General features: G+C 44.6%; 1 protein-coding gene across 1 annotated transcript in view; it reads left to right on the forward strand.

The window, feature by feature from the left end:
• Positions 1-254: 254 nt before the first annotated feature.
• The window catches only part of PEX7 (peroxisomal biogenesis factor 7), a 294,431-nt gene continuing 273,567 nt past the window's right edge, over positions 255-21,118 (forward strand). Inside the window, exon 1 of the mRNA XM_040429202.1 lies at positions 255-530. Within this exon, the coding sequence (XP_040285136.1) occupies positions 404-530 (127 nt within the window). The 5' untranslated portion in view covers positions 255-403. The remainder of the gene's footprint in view (positions 531-21,118) is intronic.

The raw sequence follows: 21,118 nt of genomic DNA on the forward strand, positions 1-21,118 counted from the left end.
ATAACGGTTATATTTGAAATCAATTTTGCTTCTAAAAATGATTATAATTATCAAAAACAGCTACATAATAAAACTCCTATACTGAAGAAAGCTGACATCTATCCGCCTCACGCATAAGAAAAAGGTCTCGCATCAGTACGGTAGTCTACTCAGCTCCCGCCTTTATCCGCTCTGTCCTTATTGGTTCCTAGGTCAGTCACGTGACGTGAATGTCGCCGGCTGTACGGAAGCGAGGCTTGGCTCGTTCTCCCAGCATGCTCCGCACACTGCACTCTGTACTAGTGCTGCTGACAGCTCTCGTGAGCCGCGTCATTTCCCACACCATACAGCGGGCGCTTCCATTGTAGGCTGCCCCTGGAGAGACTTTACAGGCGGCTATGCTCTGGAAGCCGCAGCAGACAGCATGGCATCAGCTGGCGGTGTGACCCGGGCAATCCGCCTCCCTGCTAGACACGGTTATGCTGTGGAGTTCTCTCCTTATGTGCCCACTCGCCTGGCATGCGCAGCCTCCCAGAACTATGGCATATCAGGTGAAGCAGCCCTTCCTGGTGACAGCTCACATTGCTCTGGGGTTTAGTATATATATATTACTGCATGTACACATAACCAGCAGCCTGCCAACCTGTGCCTCACATGCCCATCAACCACCTCAATGGCAGCACACTGAAAATTAACCCTAGATTTAGAATTTCTCTCTAACATAAACTACAAGCTGGGATGTTCGTGTGCTTGCTGTTCTCCTTAGCATCCTGGTGACCCCTGAGGCTAGTAATTGGTAGGATGCCCTCATGCACCCAGCAAGACATGGCAGCAGAGAACCGCATTGTTGGGGGGCCTTCACACACTGCAGATTTTGTTGCAGAATTTTCCGCTAGTGAAAATCGGTTCCATTCACTTGAAATCCATGTGATTGCTGCCGCATTCAAATGAATGGAACTGATTTTCAGTCATGGAAAATTCTGCAACAAAATCTGCCGCCTGTGATGGCCCCCTGGAGAAGATATGAATAGTGTTGAGCAAACTTGTGTTTTCAAGTTCAGCGTACAAGGTTCGGGTTATCTAAGAATTCCGTTATGGATTCCGCTACCATAGACCATACGTTATGTAACAGAAACGGAATAGATAATACGAACCTTGTATGCAGAACCTGAAAACGCAAGTTTGCTCATCCCTAGATATGAACAGTTAGGCCTGCTTCAGGTGGCTGTTTCAATTTAAAGGAAATCCGCCCCTCCCCCCTCCAATTTTGGATCATTATCTACAGTAAGGGTACTTTCACACTTGTGGCAGCAACGGAACTGCCTGCCGGATTCGGCAATCCGGACACAAACTGATGACATTTGTCAGACGGATGCGGATCCGTCTGACAAATGCATTGCAATACCGGTGTCATCCGGAAAAACAGATCTGGCAGTAATTTTTTTTTTGCATTTTTAAAGATCTGCGCATGCCCTCGTCACTTCCTGTTGTGACGCAGCCGCAGCGGACATGACGTTCCCAGATTTGTAAGGAGGTGTGCTGCGCAGTGAGTGGTAGGGAGATTTAACAGAACAAATGGCCATCAGATCTCCCTACCCCCAAAGTGCGCAGGCGTGGTGATCGGATGGATGTTTGGTATAAGAGATCTCCCTGTCCACTGGTGGGCACGCGCAGTGTATCCCGACGGGAGTCGTTAGCCACGCTTGCGCACTGGCCCGTAATTTTTCCCTACTCTCTAACCGCTGCTGAGGCTCCCGGTGCATGCGCAGTGTCGGACGGTGTCCAGCTGAGAGGTAAGGCGCAAGCGCATTAGGTGGCCCCTTCTCCTCAACACTGGTGTGAAATTGCCCTACCCCGTCGTTGTGCGCCTGCGCAGCACACCTCCCTCCAAAGCTGGGAACGTCATGTCCGGTGCGGCCGCGTCACAACAGGAAGTGACGAGGGTAGGGAAATTTCACGGGTAGGGGAAATATCACGGAACACCGGACCCGTTTTGCCAGAACAGTTTCCAGCACTAATACACTTCAATGTAAATTAATGCCGGGTCCAGCATTCCGGCAAGTGTTTAGTATTTTTGGCCTTAGAGAAAACTGCAGCATGCTGCGGTATTTTCTCCGGCCAAAAAACGTAAAATTCTCTCTGAATGGAGAGAATTCCGTTCAGGATGCATCAGTTCAGTCCCTCTTACGTTTTTTGGCCGGAGAAAATACCGCAGCATGCTGCAGTTTTCTCAAAGGCCAAAAATACTGAACACTTGCCGGAATGCCGGATCCGGCATTAATTTACATTGAAGTGTATTAGTGCTGGAAACTGTTCCTGCAAAACGTTTCCGGTGTTCCGTGATATTTCCCCTACTAGTGAAATTTCCCTACCCTCGTCACTTCCTGTTGTGACGCGGCCACACCCGACATGATGTTCCCAGCTCTGGAGTGTATTAGTGCCGGATCTGGCATTACACGTTCTGGCAAAACAGATCCGGCTTTTCGGCCTGTGCATGCGCAGACCTTTAAAAATGCAAAAAAAAAATTATATCGGGTCTGTATTTCCAGATGACACCGGAGAGACGGATCCGGTATTGCAATGCATTTGTCAGACGGATCCTTTATCCGGATATGTCTGACAAATGCCATTAGTTTGCGTCCGGATTGCCGGATCCGGCAGGCAGTTCCGGTGACGAAACAGCCTGCCGGAATCCTCTGCCACAAGTGTGAAAGTACCCTAAGGCCTCACGCACACGGCTGTTGTTTAGGTCCGCATCCGAGCCGCCGTTTTGGCGGCTCGGATGCGGACCCATTCACTTCAATGGGGCCGCAAAAGATGCGGACAGCACTCCGTGTGCTGTCCGCATCCATTGCTCTGTTAAAAAAATATAACATGTCCTATTCTTGTCCGCGCTTTGCGGACATGAATAGGCATTTATATTGAAGGCTGTCCGTGCCGTTCCACAAATTGCGGAACGCGCATGGACGCCATCCGTGTTTTGCGGATCTGCGATTTGCGGACAGCAAAACACACCACAGTCGTGTGCATGAGGCCTAAAACTGATCATTTATTTTCCGGTATTGAGCTCTTGTGACGGAACTCAATACCGGAAAACAAAAACGCTAGTGTAAAAGTACCCTAATACATGAACAGTACTGCAGATATGGTGTCCAGATCCCAATTTTTATTTTCCTGCTGTCTACCATTCCCCCCACTGCGTTGAAATGCATTGTCCAGACTGTGTATTTCAGTGCAGCTTTGCGTGCTGACAGCAAGGGAACCAAAAAATGGTACATATAACTCCACGTGGACGTCTGTAAGTATGGTCGTGTTCATCTAGTCCTTAGTAATTGACCCTTTGTTACTATTAGGTTTTTTTCTGGTTGTTGATGTTTTCTGGAAACACTATCCTTTTCAGCTTAGTCTACTTTCACACTGGCGTTTTGCCTTTCCGTTTCTGAGATCCGTTCAGCGCTCTCACACAGGCGGTCCAAAACGGATCAGTTTGCATTCTAATGCATTCTGAATGGATAAGGATCCGCTCAGAATGCATCAGTTTGCCTCCAGTCCGTCTCCATTTCGCCTTGGACACAGACACCAGAACACTGCTTGCAGCATTTTGGTGTCCGTCTGGCGAAACTGAGCCAAACGGATCCGTCCTGGCACACAATGTAAGTCAATGGGGACGGATCCGTTTTCACTGACACAATCTGGCACAATATAAAATGGATCCGTCCTCCATTGACTTTCAATGGTGTTCAAGATGGATCCGTTTTGGCTATGTTAAAGATAATACAAACGGATCAGTTCTGAAAGGATGCAGACGGTTGTATTATCTGAACGGATCCGTCTGTGCAGATCCATGACGGATCCGTCTGTGCAGATCCATGACGGATCCGTCTGTGCAGATCCATGACGGATCCGCACCAAACGTTAGTGTGAAAGTAGCCTAAGTTGGGCTCTTCTCACACTGTGTTCTGAAGTGTTTGTCCAAGAAAAACAGATGTATTTGTTTAAAGGGCATCTGTCAGCAGCTTTGTTCTTATGAAACTGTCTGATCTGTTACATGTGCACTTGGCAGCTGAAGGCATCTGTGTTGGTCCCATGTTCATATGTGCCCGCATTGCTGCGAAACATGATGTATTAATACATGCAAATGAGCCTCTAGGAGCAATGGGGGCGTTGCTGTTACACCTAGAGGCTCTACTTTCTCTACAACTGCCAGGCCTGCTGCACTTTGACTTTTCTTAGCAATGTGAGCACATGTTAACATGGTGCCAACACAGTCAGCCAGTTTCATAGGTACAAAGCTGCTGACAGATGCCATGGTTTTCTTTCTCTTGGAAGAGAGCGAATGTGCATTTAATAGCATTAGGCTAGTTTCACATTCCAGGCAAGAGATCCGGCAGGCTGCTCCAATAGAGAATAGCCTGCTGGAGCTCTCTGGGTCTGGCATTGCCATTAAAGGGGTTATCCAATAGTACAGACACCCCTCACAATGCTTTGGCCTCTCGTATAGTTGATACTTACCCGGTCCCTGGCACCCGTGTCCCTCCAGATCCCTGCACGGCCACCGCTGCATCTCCCTGTCTTGCGGATCAAAACATCCGGAGACAGGGGGGAGCAGCCAGTAGCTGTATGTTTTTTTTCTGAATGCCTTTATACGGACTGGTGCACTCTGCTGCCTTATTATATACAGTGAAAAAATGGCATCCCCCAAGTATACCGCCGAGCATAGGCCAAAAGAACACTCCTTTGGTCTCGGGAGTGTTCTTTTGGCCTATGCTCGGCGGTATACTTGGGGATGCCATTTTTTCACTGTATATAATAAGGCAGCAGACTGCACCAGTCCGTATAAAGGCATTCAGAAAAAATGGGAGCTTTCCTGGCACATATGGCAAATGTGCAGTGGCAACACAATGTGAAAGGAGCCTGAAATGGTTTTAGCATGTCCACTGTGGCTTGATTGAAAGTCTATAGAATAAGCCACTGCCATAATTCTCGACAAGGAAGTAATTTACATGGTTTGCAGTATCTTTCTATGTGTGCCACTTGGCGGAGATAAATTGGGCAGTAGCAGTAAATGTCATACTCACCCCTTTTCTCCTCTGCCACTTCCGGCATGGCGGTCTGGTCCTCCTGCTTCTCTTTGTTTTGCTGGCTGCTGCTGTCACATCCCACTTACTGCTCAGGCCACTGGTGTGTGCGGGACATTACTGTAGGACAGGAGTGTGACACTGGAGGTGGCAGGGGTGTGTGACATTTTTGTTATTTTATTATATATACTGCTGCTGGCTTGGTTTTTAATTATCTCAGAATTCACAAATAGCGTATTTGTATAGTACATTACTTAATAACAATGCAATGAAATTTGCATGTTTTGGTGCACACCAACAGGATAAGGCCACCTGCTGCCATTTTAATTGATTAATGGCCATGTGGTTCTGCAGGTAAAATTGCAGTTTACTTGTAAAATTGTGCAGCCATTAACCACCTCCGGACCGCCTAACGCAGGATCGCGTTCCGGAGGTGGCAGCGCTGCGCACAGTCACGCATATACGCGTCATCTCGCGAGACGCGAGATTTCCTGTGAACGCGCGCACACAGGCGCGCGCGCTCACAGGAACGGAAGGTAAGAGAGTTGATCTCCAGCCTGCCAGCGGCGATCGTTCGCTGGCAGGCTGGAGATGTGTTTTTTTTAACCCCTAACAGGTATATTAGACGCTGTTTTGATAACAGCGTCTAATATACCTGCTACCTGGTCCTCTGGTGGTCCCCTTTGTTTGGATCGACCACCAGAGGACACAGGTAGCTCAGTAAAGTAGCACCAAGCACCACTACACTACACTACACCCCCCCCCCATCACTTATTAACCCCTTATTAGCCCCTGATCACCCCTAATCACCCCTGATCACCCCATATAGACTCCCTGATCACCCCCCTGTCATTGATTACCCCCCTGTCATTGATCAACCCCCTGTAAAGCTCCATTCAGACGTCCGCATGATTTTTACGGATCCACTGATAGATGGATCGGATCCGCAAAACGCATCCGGACGTCTGAATGAAGCCTTACAGGGGCATGATCAATGACTGTGGTGATCACCCCATATAGACTCCCTGATCACCCCCCTGTCATTGATTACCCCCCTGTCATTGATTACCCCCCTGTAAAGCTCCATTCAGATGTCCGCATGATTTTTACGGATGCACTGATACATGGATCGGATCCGCAAAACGCATCCGGTCGTCTGAATGAAGCCTTACAGGGGCATGATCAATGACTGTGGTGATCACCCCCCTGTCATTGATTACCCCCCTGTAAAGCTCCATTCAGATGTCCGCATGATTTTTACGGATGCACTGATAGATGGATCGGATCCGCAAAACGCATCCGGACGTCTGAATGAAGCCTTACAGGGGCATGATCAATGACTGTGGTGATCACCCCATATAGACTCCCTGATCACCCCCCTGTCATTGATTACCCCCCTGTCATTGATTACCCCCCTGTAAAGCTCCATTCAGATGTCCGCATGATTTTTACGGATGCACTGATAGATGGATCGGATCCGCAAAACGCATCCGGACGTCTGAATGAAGCCTTACAGGGGCATGATCAATGACTGTGGTGATCACCCCATATAGACTCCCTGATCACCCCCCTGTAAAGCTCCATTCAGATGTCCGCATGATTTTTACGGATGCACTGATACATGGATCGGATCCGCAAAACGCATCCGGTCGTCTGAATGAAGCCTTACAGGGGCATGATCAATGACTGTGGTGATCACCCCCCTGTCATTGATTACCCCCCTGTAAAGCTCCATTCAGATGTCCGCATGATTTTTACGGATGCACTGATAGATGGATCCGATCCGCAAAACGCATCCGGACGTCTGAATGAAGCCTTACAGGGGCATGATCAATGACTGTGGTGATCACCCCATATAGACTCCCTGATCACCCCCCTGTCATTGATCACCCCCCTGCCATTGATTACCCCCCTGTAAAGCTCCATTCAGATGTCCGCATGATTTTTACGGATGCACTGATAGATGGATCGGATCCGCAAAACGCATCCGGACGTCTGAATGAAGCCTTACACGGGCGTGATCAATGACTGTGGTTATCACCCCATATAGACTCCCTGATCACCCCCCTGTCATTGATCACCCCCCTGTCATTGATCACCCCCCTGTCATTGATCACCCCCCTGTCATTTATCACCCCCCTGTCATTTAGCACCCCTCTGTAAGGCTCCATTCAGATATTTTTTTGGCCCAAGTTAGCAGAATTTTTTTTTTTTTTTCTTACAAAGTCTCATATTCCACTAACTTGTGTCAAAAAATAAAATCTCACATGAACTCACCATACCCCTCACGGAATCCAAATGCGTAAAATTTTTTAGACATTTATATTCCAGACTTCTTCTCACGCTTTAGGGCCCCTAGAATGCCAGGGCAGTATAAATACCCCACATGTGACCCCATTTCGGAAAGAAGACACCCCCAGGTATTCCGTGAGGGGCATATTGAGTCCATGAAAGATTGAAATTTTTGTCCCAAGTTAGCGGAACGGGAGACTTTGTGAGAAAAAAATTAAAAATATCAATTTCCGCTAACTTGTGCCAAAAAAAAAAAATTTCTATGAACTCGCCATGCCCCTCATTGAATACCTTGGGGTGTCTTCTTTCCAAAATGGGGTCACATGTGGGGTATTTATACTGCCCTGGCATTCTAGGGGCCCCAAAGCGTGAGAAGAAGTCTGGTATCCAAATGTCTAAAAATGCCCTCCTAAAAGGAATTTGGGCACCTTTGCGCATCTAGGCTGCAAAAAAAGTGTCACACATCTGGTATCGCCGTACTCAGGAGAAGTTGGGGAATGTGTTTTGGGGTGTCATTTTACATATACCCATGCTGGGTGAGAGAAATATCTTGGTCAAATGCCAACTTTGTATAAAAAAATGGGAAAAGTTGTCTTTTGCCAAGATATTTCTCTCACCCAGCATGGGTATATGTAAAATGACACCCCAAAACACATTCCCCAACTTCTCCTGAATACGGCGATACCACATGTGTGACACTTTTTTGCAGCCTAGGTGGGCAAAGGGGCCCATATTCCAAAGAGCACCTTTAGGATTTCACAGGTCATTTACCTACTTACCACACATTAGGGCCCCTGGAAAATGCCAGGGCAGTATAACTACCCCACAAGTGACCCCATTTTGGAAAGAAGACACCCCAAGGTATTCCGTGAGGGGCATGGCGAGTTCCTAGAATTTTTTATTTTTTGTCACAAGTTAGTGGAAAATGCTTATTTTTTTTTTTTATTTTTTTTTTCATACAAAGTCTCATATTCCACTAACTTGTGACAAAAAATAAAAACTTCCATGAACTCACTTTGCCCATCAGCGAATACCTTGGGGTCTCTTCTTTCCAAAATGGGGTCACTTGTGGGGTAGTTATACTGCCCTGGCATTCTAGGGGCCCAAATGTGTGGTAAGGAGTTTGAAATCAAATTCTGTAAAAAATGACCTGTGAAATCCGAAAGGTGCTCTTTTGAATATGGGCCCCTTTGCCCACCTCGGCTGCAAAAAAGTGTCACACATCTGGTATCTCCGTAATCGGGAGAAGTTGGGGAATGTGTTTTGGGGTGTCATTTTACATATACCCATGCTGGGTGAGAGAAATATCTTGGCAAAAGACAACTTTTCCCATTTTTTTATACAAAGTTGGCATTTGACCAAGATATTTATCTCACCCAGCATGGGTATATGTAAAAAGACACCCCAAAACACATTCCTCAACTTCTCCTGAATACAGAGATACCAGATGTGTGACACTTTTTTGCAGCCTAGGTGGGCAAAGGGGCCCACATTCCAAAGAGCACCTTTCGGATTTCACAGGTCATTTACCTACTTACCACACATTTGGGCCCCTAGAATGCCAGGGCAGTATAACTACCCCACAAGTGACCCCATTTTGGAAAGAAGAGACCCCAAGGTATTCGCTGATGGGCATAGTGAGTTCATAGAAGTTTTTATTTTTTGTCACAAGTTAGTGGAATATGAGACTTTGTAAGGAAAAAAAAAAAAAAAAAAAAAATCATCATTTTCCGCTAACTTGTGACAAAAAATAAAAAGTTCTATGAACTCACTATGCCCATCAGCGAATACCTTAGGGTGTGTACTTTCAGAAATGGGGTCATTTGTGGGGTGTTTGTACTGTCTGAGCACTGTAGAACCTCAGGAAACATGACAGGTGCTCAGAAAGTCAGAGCTGCTTCAAAAAGCGGAAATTCACATTTTTGTACCATAGTTTGTAAACGCTATAACTTTTACCCAAACCATTTTTTTTTTTACCCAAACATTTTTTTTTTATCAAAGACATGTAGAACTATAAATTTAGAGCAAAATTTCTATATGGATGTCGTTTTTTTTTGCAAAATTTTACAACTGAAAGTGAAAAATGTCATTTTTTTGCAAAAAAATCGTTAAATTTCGATTAATAACAAAAAAAGTAAAAATGTCAGCAGCAATGAAATACCACCAAATGAAAGCTCTATTAGTGAGAAGAAAAGGAGGTAAAATTCATTTGGGTGGTAAGTTGCATGACCGAGCAATAAACGGTGAAAGTAGTGTAGGTCAGAAGTGTAAAAAGTGGCCTGGTCTTTCAGGGTGTTTAAGCACTGGGGGCTGAGGTGGTTAAAGGGGTTGTCCCACTACAAAATTGTATCCCTTAGGATTCATTCACACAACCGTATGTATTTTGCGGTCCACAAAACACGGATCCGCAAAAAACCAAAGAAAACAAAAACGGATGACATCCGTGTTGCATCCGTTTTGTTTGCGGATCCATTGTAACAATGCCTGTCCTTGTACGCAAAATGGACAAGAATAGGACATGTTCTATCTTTTTTGCGGAACGGAGATGTGGATATATACGGACACGGAATACACACAGAGTAAGTTTTTTTCCAAACCCCATTGAAATTAATTGTTCCACATATGGACCTATAAAAAAAACGGAACGGAAGACAAATACATTCGTGTACATGAAACCTTAAGCCGAATGCACACGGCCGTGTTCCGCGGCCGAGAGCGGTCCGTGGTATGCCGGGCTGGATTCCTGTTCAGAGCAGAAGTGCACGGCGTCATTGGTTGCTATGACGCCGTGCGCTTCATGCCGCCGCTGCACTACAGTAATACACTGGTATGATCTATACGAGTGTATTACTGTACAGCAGCGGCGGCATGAAGCGCACGGCGTCATAGCAACTAATGACGCCGTGCGCTCCTGCTCTGAACAGGAATCCAGCCCGGCATACCACGGACCGCTCTCGGCCGCGGAACACGGCCGTGTGCATTCGGCCTTAGGCCTCCTGCACACGACCGTATGGCTTTTTCAGTGTTTTGCGGTCCGTTTTCACGTATTCGTTGTTCCGTTTTTTGTTTCCGTTCCGTTTTTTCCGTATGGCATATACATTATACAGTAATTACATAGAAAAAATTGGGCTGGGCAAAACATTTTCAATAGATCTGCAAAAACGGAACAGATATGGAAGACATACGGGTGCATTTCCGTATGTGTTCCATTTTTTTTGCGGACCAATTGATTTGAATGGAGCCACAGAACGTGATTTGCGGGCAATAATAGGGCATTTTCTATCTTTCAACGGAACGGAAATACGGAAACGGAATGCATACGGAGTACATTCAGTTTTTTTTGCGGAACCATTGAAATGAATGGTTCCGTATACGGTCCGTATACGGAATGCAAAAAAAACGTCCAGTAAACTGAAAAAAGGCCTTATCCTGTGTCTGATCAGCAGGGAGCGACTGCCGAGGTCTCCACCCATCATGAAAACGACAGGGCCGGTGTTTCCCCTTTTTAATGGAGCAGTAGACACACATGCCCACTGCTTCTCCATTCAGCTCCATGATGCCCTTTGATAAAGGGCCCTTTACATGGGCCGAGAATCCGCCAGATAATCACTAACTAGCATTCATAAGAACGCTCGTTAGTGATTATGTGGTGGTGTAAAGGCGCTACGGATTACCCAATTAACGAGCGAAACGCTTGATTGTCGGTTGATTTGATTGTTTATGTAGGCACAGAAATTATCGTATGCCGGCAGCAGATTGTGCTGTGTAAACAGCCTCTGCTGCTGGCAGACAATGATTCTGTATAAAAAGAGGCAATGGGGGCTGATATGAGACTAAGACTAGTCAAAAGAGGCATGGGGGCTGATTTGAGACTGGGGGGCTGATCTGAGGTCTGAATGGGGTCTTACTTATATTGGGGCTCATATCTGAGGTCTGATTGGGGGTCATTCACTTTTGGGTCTGATCTGAGGTCTTATTGGGGCCTTATTAACATTGGCTGTCTGATTGGGGCTGTGATCTGAGGTCTGATTAATATTGGGGGTCTGATTGCTGATCTGACCTGAGGTATAATGAAAAATATTTTTTTCTTATTGTCTAAAACCTAGGTGCGTCTTATGGGCCGGTGCGTCTTATAGGGCAAATAATACGGCAAATCAGAGGGAAAAAAACTCAGATACGAAACAACGGATCCGTGAAAAACATATCGCAAACCAACAACGGTCCTGTAAATGATCCCTAAATCAGAGGAAAAAAAACCCTCAGATACAGAACAACGGATCTGTGAAAAACGGACCGCAAAACAACAACGGTTGTGTGCATGAGCCCTGATTGGTGACTGAAACATTACACAATGATTATCCGGTCTTTGACAAATCCGTCTGTCTGTGGTCATCTTTAGACGTCATTCAGATGGCTGTAATGTAGTCATATTTTAGCATCCATGTTATGCCGCAATTCCTGGCCATAACATAGGCTCATGACCTGAACTTGCAGCATCAAAGGTGTATGTAAGGAGTCCAGGACTTGTTCACACGACCGTGTGAAGCCCGTGCCCGTTCAAATTGCAAAAGCACCGGAACCTGCCGTGTGGCAGCCGCATAGGGATCGCGGCCCCATTCACTTCTATCTTTTTGCGGTGCGGAAGCATGGAATGGAACCTCAGAAAGCACTCCGTAGTGCTTCCGTAGTGTTCCGTTCCGCACCATTCCGCATCTCCGGATTTGCGGACCCATTGAAATGAATGGGTCCGCATCCGTGATGCGGAATGGTCACGGAACGGGACCCGTGTATCGTGGATCCGCAAATGCGGTCCACAATACGGGCCTCACACGGTCGTGTGAACGAGCCCTAATGCTGAAAAATTTGGGTCGTTAAAGGGTTTTCCAGGCTCTTGATCGTAATGAGGTATCCTCAGGCTAGGTCATTAATGGCTGAATGGTGTGGGTCTGACATCCTGCACCCCTACCGATCACTGCAACCTCCAGCACTGGAGCTAGCTCATGAATGGAATAGGAAGCACTGTGCCGTTCAAAGTGTAGTGGCCGTGCTGGGTTGCTGCAGCTCATTGCCCACTGAAGAGAATGGGAACTGAGCTGTGTGTAACCTGCTACGGCCACTACACTTTTAATGGAGCTGTGCTTTCCTGTTCCTTTCATGAGCTAGCTCCAGTGCCAGCGGGTTATTATTTGCGACTTTTCTCTGCTCTAGCACATAATCGCCGTATATTCATTTTATCCACTTTTCTAATTGCACTCGCTTATTAGTTGTGGGTTAATTAGGTACAATTACTATATGAGTTCTATTCACTTTAATTGCACTAGCGCATAATTAGATATGGATTCAGCTCTGAATGAATTATATTATGATCAATATTTATTTTATTATGGATTATATATATATATATATATATATATAATACATGTTCTTGGTATATATTAGTTAATATTGCAAATTTTCTAGAGTTTTCTAACTTTTTATTATGCACGTTGCTAACTATATGCTATTGACCTTTATCATTTGGAATTTTCATTATATATTTACATACCGTATTAACTTTTTAGTTTGACCGGTGGTGACTTGTTGCTTCCGGTGTTTGAAACGCACTTGGATTACAGTGTGTGTTTCATTCCACTTAGGTAGTAACTTGTCACTTTCGGTTAGGGTACTTTCACACTTGCAGCAGAGGATTCCGGCAGGCAGTTCCGTCGCCGGAACTGCCTGCCAGATCCATCAAAACGTGTGTAATTTGATGGCATTTGTCAGACGGATTAGGATCCTGATCCGTCTGACAAATGCATTGAAATGCCGGATCTGTCTCTCCGGTGTCATCCGTGAAAACGGATTCGGCATTTATTTTTTTCACATTTTTTGCAGTCTGAGCATGCGCAGACCGCAAAAACTGATCCGTTTTGCCGGAATACTCTGGCATTAATGCATTTCAATGGGAAAAAATCCATGCTGCGGTATTATCTCCGTCCTGAAAAGGCAAAAATACTGAACTGAAGACATCCTGATGCATCCTGAACGGAATGCTCTTCATTCAGAATGCATGGGGATAAAACTGATCATTTCTATTTCGGTATTGAGCCCCTAGGACGGAAATCAATTCCGGAAAAGAATAACGCTAGTGTGAAAGTACCCCCTAGTGGAGCACATTTGGAATGCAATTTTTTTCCTATTCATTTAAATTCCTGCTCATTCTGGGCTTTGAAGTCATGGAGGCGGTCCTATCAGTGATTGACAGCTATCTGTGTATACACAGTCATAGAGGGAAGGCTGTCAGTCACTGATAGGACCATCTCCATGACTTCAAAGCCCAGAAAGAGCAGGAAATTACATGAATGAAATACAAATTATACTGAATATTTCCCACAAAACTATACATCAATCGGCTCAGCCCCTCCTACTATATAACATACTGTCTGTAGCTTACATTCAATTTTCAATTTTCATAGTGGCAGGTTCCCTTTAATTAGGATATAGATTTTTGATCTATGGATTGCCTGGGCATTACTTTTGTTCTTATTGGGAATTAGGTGTGCATTAAAGGGGTTATGTCACTTCAGCAAATAGCATTTATCGTGTAGAGAAAGTTAATACAAGGCACTGACTAATGTATTGTGATTGTCCATATTGCTTCCTTTTCTGGTTGGATTCATTTTTCTATCATATTATACACTGCTCGTTTCCATGGTTACTACCACCCTGCACACTATAGAAAAAAGCACCAGCCTGTGTGAGCTCTAATGGTTCCCACTACCAGAGAGGCTTTTTTTCTATAGTGTGCAAGCATGGCTACTGCTGCTGGAATTGCAGGGTGGTAGTAACCATGGAAACGAGCAGTGTATAATGTGATAAAAAAATGAATCCAGCCAGCAAAGGAAGCAATATGGATAATAATACATTAAAGTGGTTGTCTTACTTCAGTAAGTGGCATTTATCATGTAGAGAAAGTTAATACAAGCCACTTACTAATGTATTGTGATGGTCCATATTGCTTCCTTTGCTGGCTGGATTAATTTTTCCATCACATTATACACTGCTCATTTCCAGGGGTTACGACCAACCTGCAATCCATCAGTGGTGGTCGTGCTTGCACACTATAGGAAAAAGCATCAGGCTATCTGGTGGCCAGCACCATTGGAGAGCACATAGGCTAGTGCTTTTTCCTATATTGTGCAAGCAGGACCACCACTGATGGATTGCAGGGTGGTCTGTAACCATGGAAACGAGCAGTGTATAATGTGATGGAAAAATGAATCCAGCCAGTAACGGAAGCAATATGGTTAACAACAATATATTAGTAAGTGCCTTGTATTAACTTTCTCTGCATGATAAATGCCACTTGCTGAAGTGAGACAACCCCTTTAATATAGAGGGATGCATTCTGGTCCCTCCATAGGTTTATATTTTATACAGTATTTTAACTTGTCTGTTGGTGGGTATAATAAAGCTTGTTATATTTTTGGATATACTTTTGGATTTGTGACTTTATATATTCCCTCTTTTCTATAATACACTTTGTTTGTATTGCACTCCTTTGCATTATCATTGTGCTTCCCTCTTCTTGTTTTGGTGGAGGGAGGGAACAGCTGATCGGTGGCAGTGCGGTGTGTCAGAACCTCACTGATTGTATATAACTGACCTATCTTGAGAATAGGTCATCAATATCAGGAGCCTGGAAACCCTTTTAACCCCTTAAGGACTCAGCCCTATTTCACCTTAAGGACTTGGCCATTTTTTGCAAATCTGACCAGTGTCACTTTAAGTGCTGATAACTTTAAAACGCTTTGACTTATCCAGGCCGTTTTAAGATTGTTTTTTCGTCACATATTGTACTTCATGACACTGGTAAAATGAAGTAAAAAAAAATTTTTTTTTTTGCACAAAATAATACCTAATTTACCAAAAAATTTGAAAAATTAGCAAATTTCAAAGTTTTAGTTTCTCTACTTCTGTAATACATAGTAATACCCCCAAAAATTGTGATGACTTTACATTCCCCATATGTCTACTTTATGTTTGAATTGTTTTGGGAATGATATTTTATTTTTTGGGGATGTTATAAGGCTTAGAAGTTTAGAAGCAAATCTTGAAATTTTTCTGAAATTTACAAAAACTCAATTTTTAGGGACCAGTTCAGGTCTGAAGTCACTTTGCGAGGCTTACATAATAGAAACCACCCAAAAATGACCCCATCTAAGAAACTACACCCCTCAAGGTATTCAAAACTGATTTTACAAACTTCGTTAACCCTTTAGGTGTTGCACAAGAGTTATTGGCAAATGGGGATGAAATTTGAGAATTTCATTTTTTTGCCTAATTTTCCATTTTAACCCATTTTTTCCACTAACAAAGCAAGGGTTAACAGCCAAACAAGACTGTATCTTTATTGCCCTGACTCTGCCGTTTACAGAAACACCCCATATGTGGCCGTAAACTACTGTACGGCCACACAGCGGGGCGTACAGTGAAAGGTGCGCCGTTTGGTTTTTGGAAGACAGATTTTGCTGGACTGGTTTTTTGACACCATGTCCCATTTGAAGCCCCCTGATGCACCCCTAGAGTAGAAACTCCATAAAAGTGACCCCATCTAAGAAACTACACCCCTCAAGGTATTCAAAACTGATTTTACAAATTTTGTTAACCCTTTAGGTGTTGCACAAGATTTAATGGAAAATAGAGATACAATTTCAAAATTTCACTTTTTTGGCAGATTTTCCATTTTAATATTTTTTTTCCAGTTACAAAGCAAGGGTTAACAGCCAAACAAAACTCATTATTTATGGCCCTGATTCTGTAGTTTACAGAAACACCCCATATGTGGTCGTAAACCGCTGTACGGGCACACGGCAGGGAGCAGAAGGAAAGGAATGCCATACGGTTTTTGGAAGGCAGGTTTTGCTGGACTGTTTTTGTCCCATTTGAAGCCCCCCTGATGCACCCCTAGAGTAGAAACTCCAGAAAAGTGACCCCATTTTAGAAACTACGGGATAGGGTGGCAGTATTGTTGGTACTAGTTTAGGGTACATATGATTTTTGGTTGCTCTATATTACACTTTTTGTGCGGCAAGGTAACAAGAAATAGCTTTTTTGGCAGTTTTTTTTTTGTTATTTACAACATTCATCTGACAGGTTAGATCATGTGGTAATTTCATAGAGCAGGTTGTCACGGACGCGGAGATACCTAATATGTATACAATTTTTTTAATTTATGTAAGTTTTACCCAATGATTTCATTTTTAAAACAAAAAAAAAGTTTTTGTGTCTCCATAGTCTAAGAGCCATAGTTTTTTCAGTTTTTGGGCGATTATCTTAAGTAGGGTCTCATTTTTTGCGGGATGAGATGATGGTTTGATTTGCAGTATTTTGGGGTGCATATGACTTTTTGATCGCTTGCTATTACACTTTTTGTGACGTAAGATGACAAAAAATGGCTTTTTTTACACCGTTTTTATTTTTATTTTTTTACGGTGGTCACCTGAGGGGTTAGGTCATGTGATATTTTTATAGAGGCGGTCGATACGGACGCGGCGATACCTAATATGTATACTTTTTTTAAATTTATGTAAGTTCTACACAATGATTTCATTTTTGAAACCAAAAAAATCATGTTTTTTCAGTTTTTGGGCGATTATCTTAAGTAGGGTCTAATTTTTTGCAGGATGAGATGACGATTTGATTGTTACAATTTTGGCGTACATGCGACTTTTTTGATCACTTTTATTACCTTTTTTTGGGAAGTAAGGTGGGCAAAATTTCAATTTCATCATAGTTTTTTATTTTTTATTTTTATGGCGTTCACCGTTCGGGTAAAGTAACATGACCGTTTTATAGATCAGGTCGTTACGGACGCGGCGATACCAAACATGTGTAGGGAATTTTATTTTTTTCATTTTTAATCAGTGATAAATGTGTTTTTTGATTTTTACTTTTTTTTTCACTCTTTTTTTTACCCAGACCCACTTGGTTCTTGAAGATCCAGTGGGTCTGATGTCTGTATAATACAGTACTGTACTCTATAGGGTACTGCACTGTATTTTACTTACACTGAACAGATCTCTGCCTTCAGCACAGATCTGTTCAGCACCATGGACAGCAGGATGCCTGAGACGGCGTCCTGTTGCCATGGGAACCTTCCCCGTCTGCTCAGAACTTCGCAGACGGGGAAGGGTGAGCACGGGGCTGCGGGGGGCTGTCTGGGGGCTCTCTCCCTCTCCATCGGGGGGCTGCAAAGGCACAGCAGCCCCCCGATCGGAGAGGGAGGGAGCTCCCTGAGCTGTTAACCTTTTCCATACAGCGGTCCGTACGGACCGCTGTATGGAAAGGGTTAAACGGCTGACATCGCATCACCGATGTCAGCCGTTTATACCAGGGTGCCAGCAATGTGCTGGCACCCTGGTATACCCAATGTACACCAACGATTATTCAATGGGAGGCGGGCGGGAGATCGCGATCCCGCCTGCCGCACCGCCCGCCTCCCGCACCGCAACCCCCCCCTGCACCTCCCACCGGGCTAAAATCGTTCAGAGGTGCAGGGGGGTGATAAATATATATTTTTGCCACACTAAAGTTTCTGATCGCCGCGGTCAGGGACCGCAGCGATCAGAAACTGCAGAAAGCGCAACAAACCGCTGGTCTGAATTGACCTGCGGTTTGTTGCGATCGCGGACATGGGGGGGTCACGGGACCCCCCCATGCATTTAGCCGAGGTGCCTGCTCAATGATTTAAGCAGGCATCGGGTTCCGATCACTGCCAGCAGCACGGCAGTGATCGGAACAACACATGACGTACCGGTACGTCATGGGTCCTTAAGGACTCGGGAAACATGCCGTACCGATACGTCATGCGTCCCTAAGGGGTTAAACTTGCAGTAGGGCCAGGAATTGTGCCCTACTGTTTGTGGCTCACAATCACAGATGGAAATCACTGACCAAAACACTGACATGTGAATGAGGCTTAAGAACTCTAAAATAAGCCTACATCATGGCTTTCTGAATTAGGCCTTAGGTTGGAAATAAACATGAAGTTTTTGATGTAGTTTGAGGTGCAGTTTTTGATGCATTTTTTGAGCTAAAGCCAGAAATGGATCCAGAAGGGAGAAGTTTTTTCTTTACATTTACCATTTGTATTGAATCCACTCCTGGACGTGTAAATCCAACCTAACTCTTGTTAAGTGGCATTCACACGACTGTGTCCGTTTTGCAGACAGCAGATCCTGAAAACAGACACCATGTTTATCCTGCTCTTTCCCCTTCTGCAGGTCCCACAGTATGTTACAAACGGCTATGTTCTATTTTTTTCCCCAGTCAGGCTAAGAACCGTATTTTCGGTCCACATTCGATCCGCATTTTTTTCTGATGGCACACGGACTAGGGATCGACTGATTATCGGTTTTACCAATATTCAGGCTTTTGACCGTTATCGGCATCTATTTTGCCGATATTCCGATAACGTATGGGGAACACAGATCGCGCTGCTGACAGCGCTCTCCGTGTTCCCTCAGCAGCACAGGGGAGAAGGAAGCAGTGTCTCCCTCCCCCTGTGCTGCTGCTGCCGCTGCCGCCAATGGAAAGACAGATGACAAGAGGAGGGGAGGGGTTTTGGCCACTGCGCCACCAATGAAGATAAGTCTCTCATTTATTCATATACAGAAGGTGGGAGCTGGCTGCAGAATCACATAGCCGGCTCCCGACCTCTATGAGCGGTAGCTGCGATCCGCGGTAGTTAACCCCTTAGGTGCCGCGGATCACAGCTACCACTCATAGAGGTCGGGAGCCGGCTATGTGATTCTGCAGCCAGCTCCCACCTTCTGTATATGAATAAATGAGAGACTTATGTTCATTGGTGGCGCAGTGTGCCCCCCCAAGTCCCCCAGTATTAATCATTGGTGGCGCAGTGCGCCACCCACCCCAGTATTAAAAACATTAACAAGCCCCCCCAGTTTTAATCATTGATGGCAGTGGCCACAGGGTCCCCTCTCTCCTCCTCCTCCGATCGGAGCCCCAGCAGTGTAAACCTGGGGCTCCGATCAGTTACCATGACAGCCAGGACGCTACTGAAGCCCTGGCTGCCATGGTAAGCTCCATGCTGCTGTGTGCACAAAGCACAGAGCAGCAGGGAAAGTGTGAGATCCTATTCACCCTGATAGAGATCTATTAGGGTGGATAGGACAAGGGTTCTAGTCCCTAAGGGGGCTAAAAGTTAGTTAAAAAAAAACACCAAAATATTAAGTATAAATAAAAAAGAAAGATTTACCCCAAAAAATAAATACACATTAACAATAAAAATATTCATTTTCAGCAGATTTGTGTAGGAATTTTTTTATATTTTTTTTAAATGAAATTCCACAGAATATCGGTATAAATTATCGGCCTGAAAGTTCACAAATTATCGGTATCGGTCTTAAAAAAATCAATATCGGTCGAAGCCTAACACGGACCCATTCATTTTGATGGTGCCACAAAAGATGTGGACAGCACTCGGGGTATTGTTTTATTCCCATTCCGCTGCCCCTCAAAAAAAGATGAAAATTACTCTTGCCGTTAATTGGATCTTCCTTTAGCCTCCACAACGGCACTACCTGGAGGGTACCCACCTCTTCAGGGACAGAAAAGCAACCGAGATTAGTGCATAAAAGCCCCCTTCCCTTTATCTTCACCAGTTAATAGCCTAGGACTCAAAAATAGATGCATCTTTTAATAAGGTTAATCAACATAACAATACAAATGAAAAGGGGTCAACTGTCGACCGAAAAAAATCTAACAAAACAATAATGGGTGGGAATTCCCTGTGCCGTTGTGGTGGCTAAAGGAAAATCCAATTACCGGTAAGAGTAATTTTCATCTTTTCCCCACACCTCCACAACGGCACTACTTGGAGGAATAACAAAGAATCCACTCGGGGTGGGGTGGGGTTCTGACGACTGCAGACAAAACCTTTCTTCCAAAAAATAGGTCCTTATTGGATAATACATCAAGTTTATAGGGTCTATAAAAAGTAGAAGGGTTTGACGTAGCTGCTCTGTAAATATCTTCAAGGGAGGCAGAGGCCCCCTCTGCCCACGAGGCAGCCAAGGCTCGTGTAGAATGGGCCCTGACTCCTGACAGGGGAGCCATCTCTTTTTCATTGTAAAACAGAGATATACAGGACTTAATCCAGCGTGTTATGGAAGCCTGGCTAGCCGCTGTACCCTGGTTTACGCCCAGGTACTGGACCAGCAACTGGTTTGTCTTCCTGAAGGCTTTAGTTACTACTAGATATTAAAGAACACCTCTTCTGACGTCTAAGTTACTGAACCTCTTCTCTTTTTCTGAGACATCCTGAGGACACGAAGGGAGAGAAATTTCTTGATGGCAATGAAATCTGGACACCACTTTAGGAAGAAACTCAGGAGAATGTTTTAAAATAATCCTGTCTTCCAGCACCGGATGGTTGAATTGAAAAAGCTTGAGTCTCACCAACCCTTCTAGCTGTTGTAATAGCTAGTAAAAAAACTGTTTTAAAAATCAAAAGCCTCATAGATAAATCCTGAATGGGCTCAAAGAGAGAAACCATGAGGACAGACAAGACTACATTAAATTTAAATCCCAAAGAGGGACAGAGGATCTGAAGTTTGGGTGTAGTCTATTAGCACCCTTAAAAAAAATCTTCTAATCAGATCCACATCAGCCAGCTTTACCCCCATAAATGCACTTAACGCTGCCACCTGTACCTTCAGAGTACTTACTCTAAGACCTTGATCCAGTCCTGACTGGAAAAAAATCTA

The sequence above is a fragment of the Bufo bufo genome, chromosome 4 (genome assembly GCF_905171765.1).
Source record: "Bufo bufo chromosome 4, aBufBuf1.1, whole genome shotgun sequence".
Taxonomy (NCBI): Eukaryota; Metazoa; Chordata; class Amphibia; order Anura; family Bufonidae; genus Bufo; species Bufo bufo.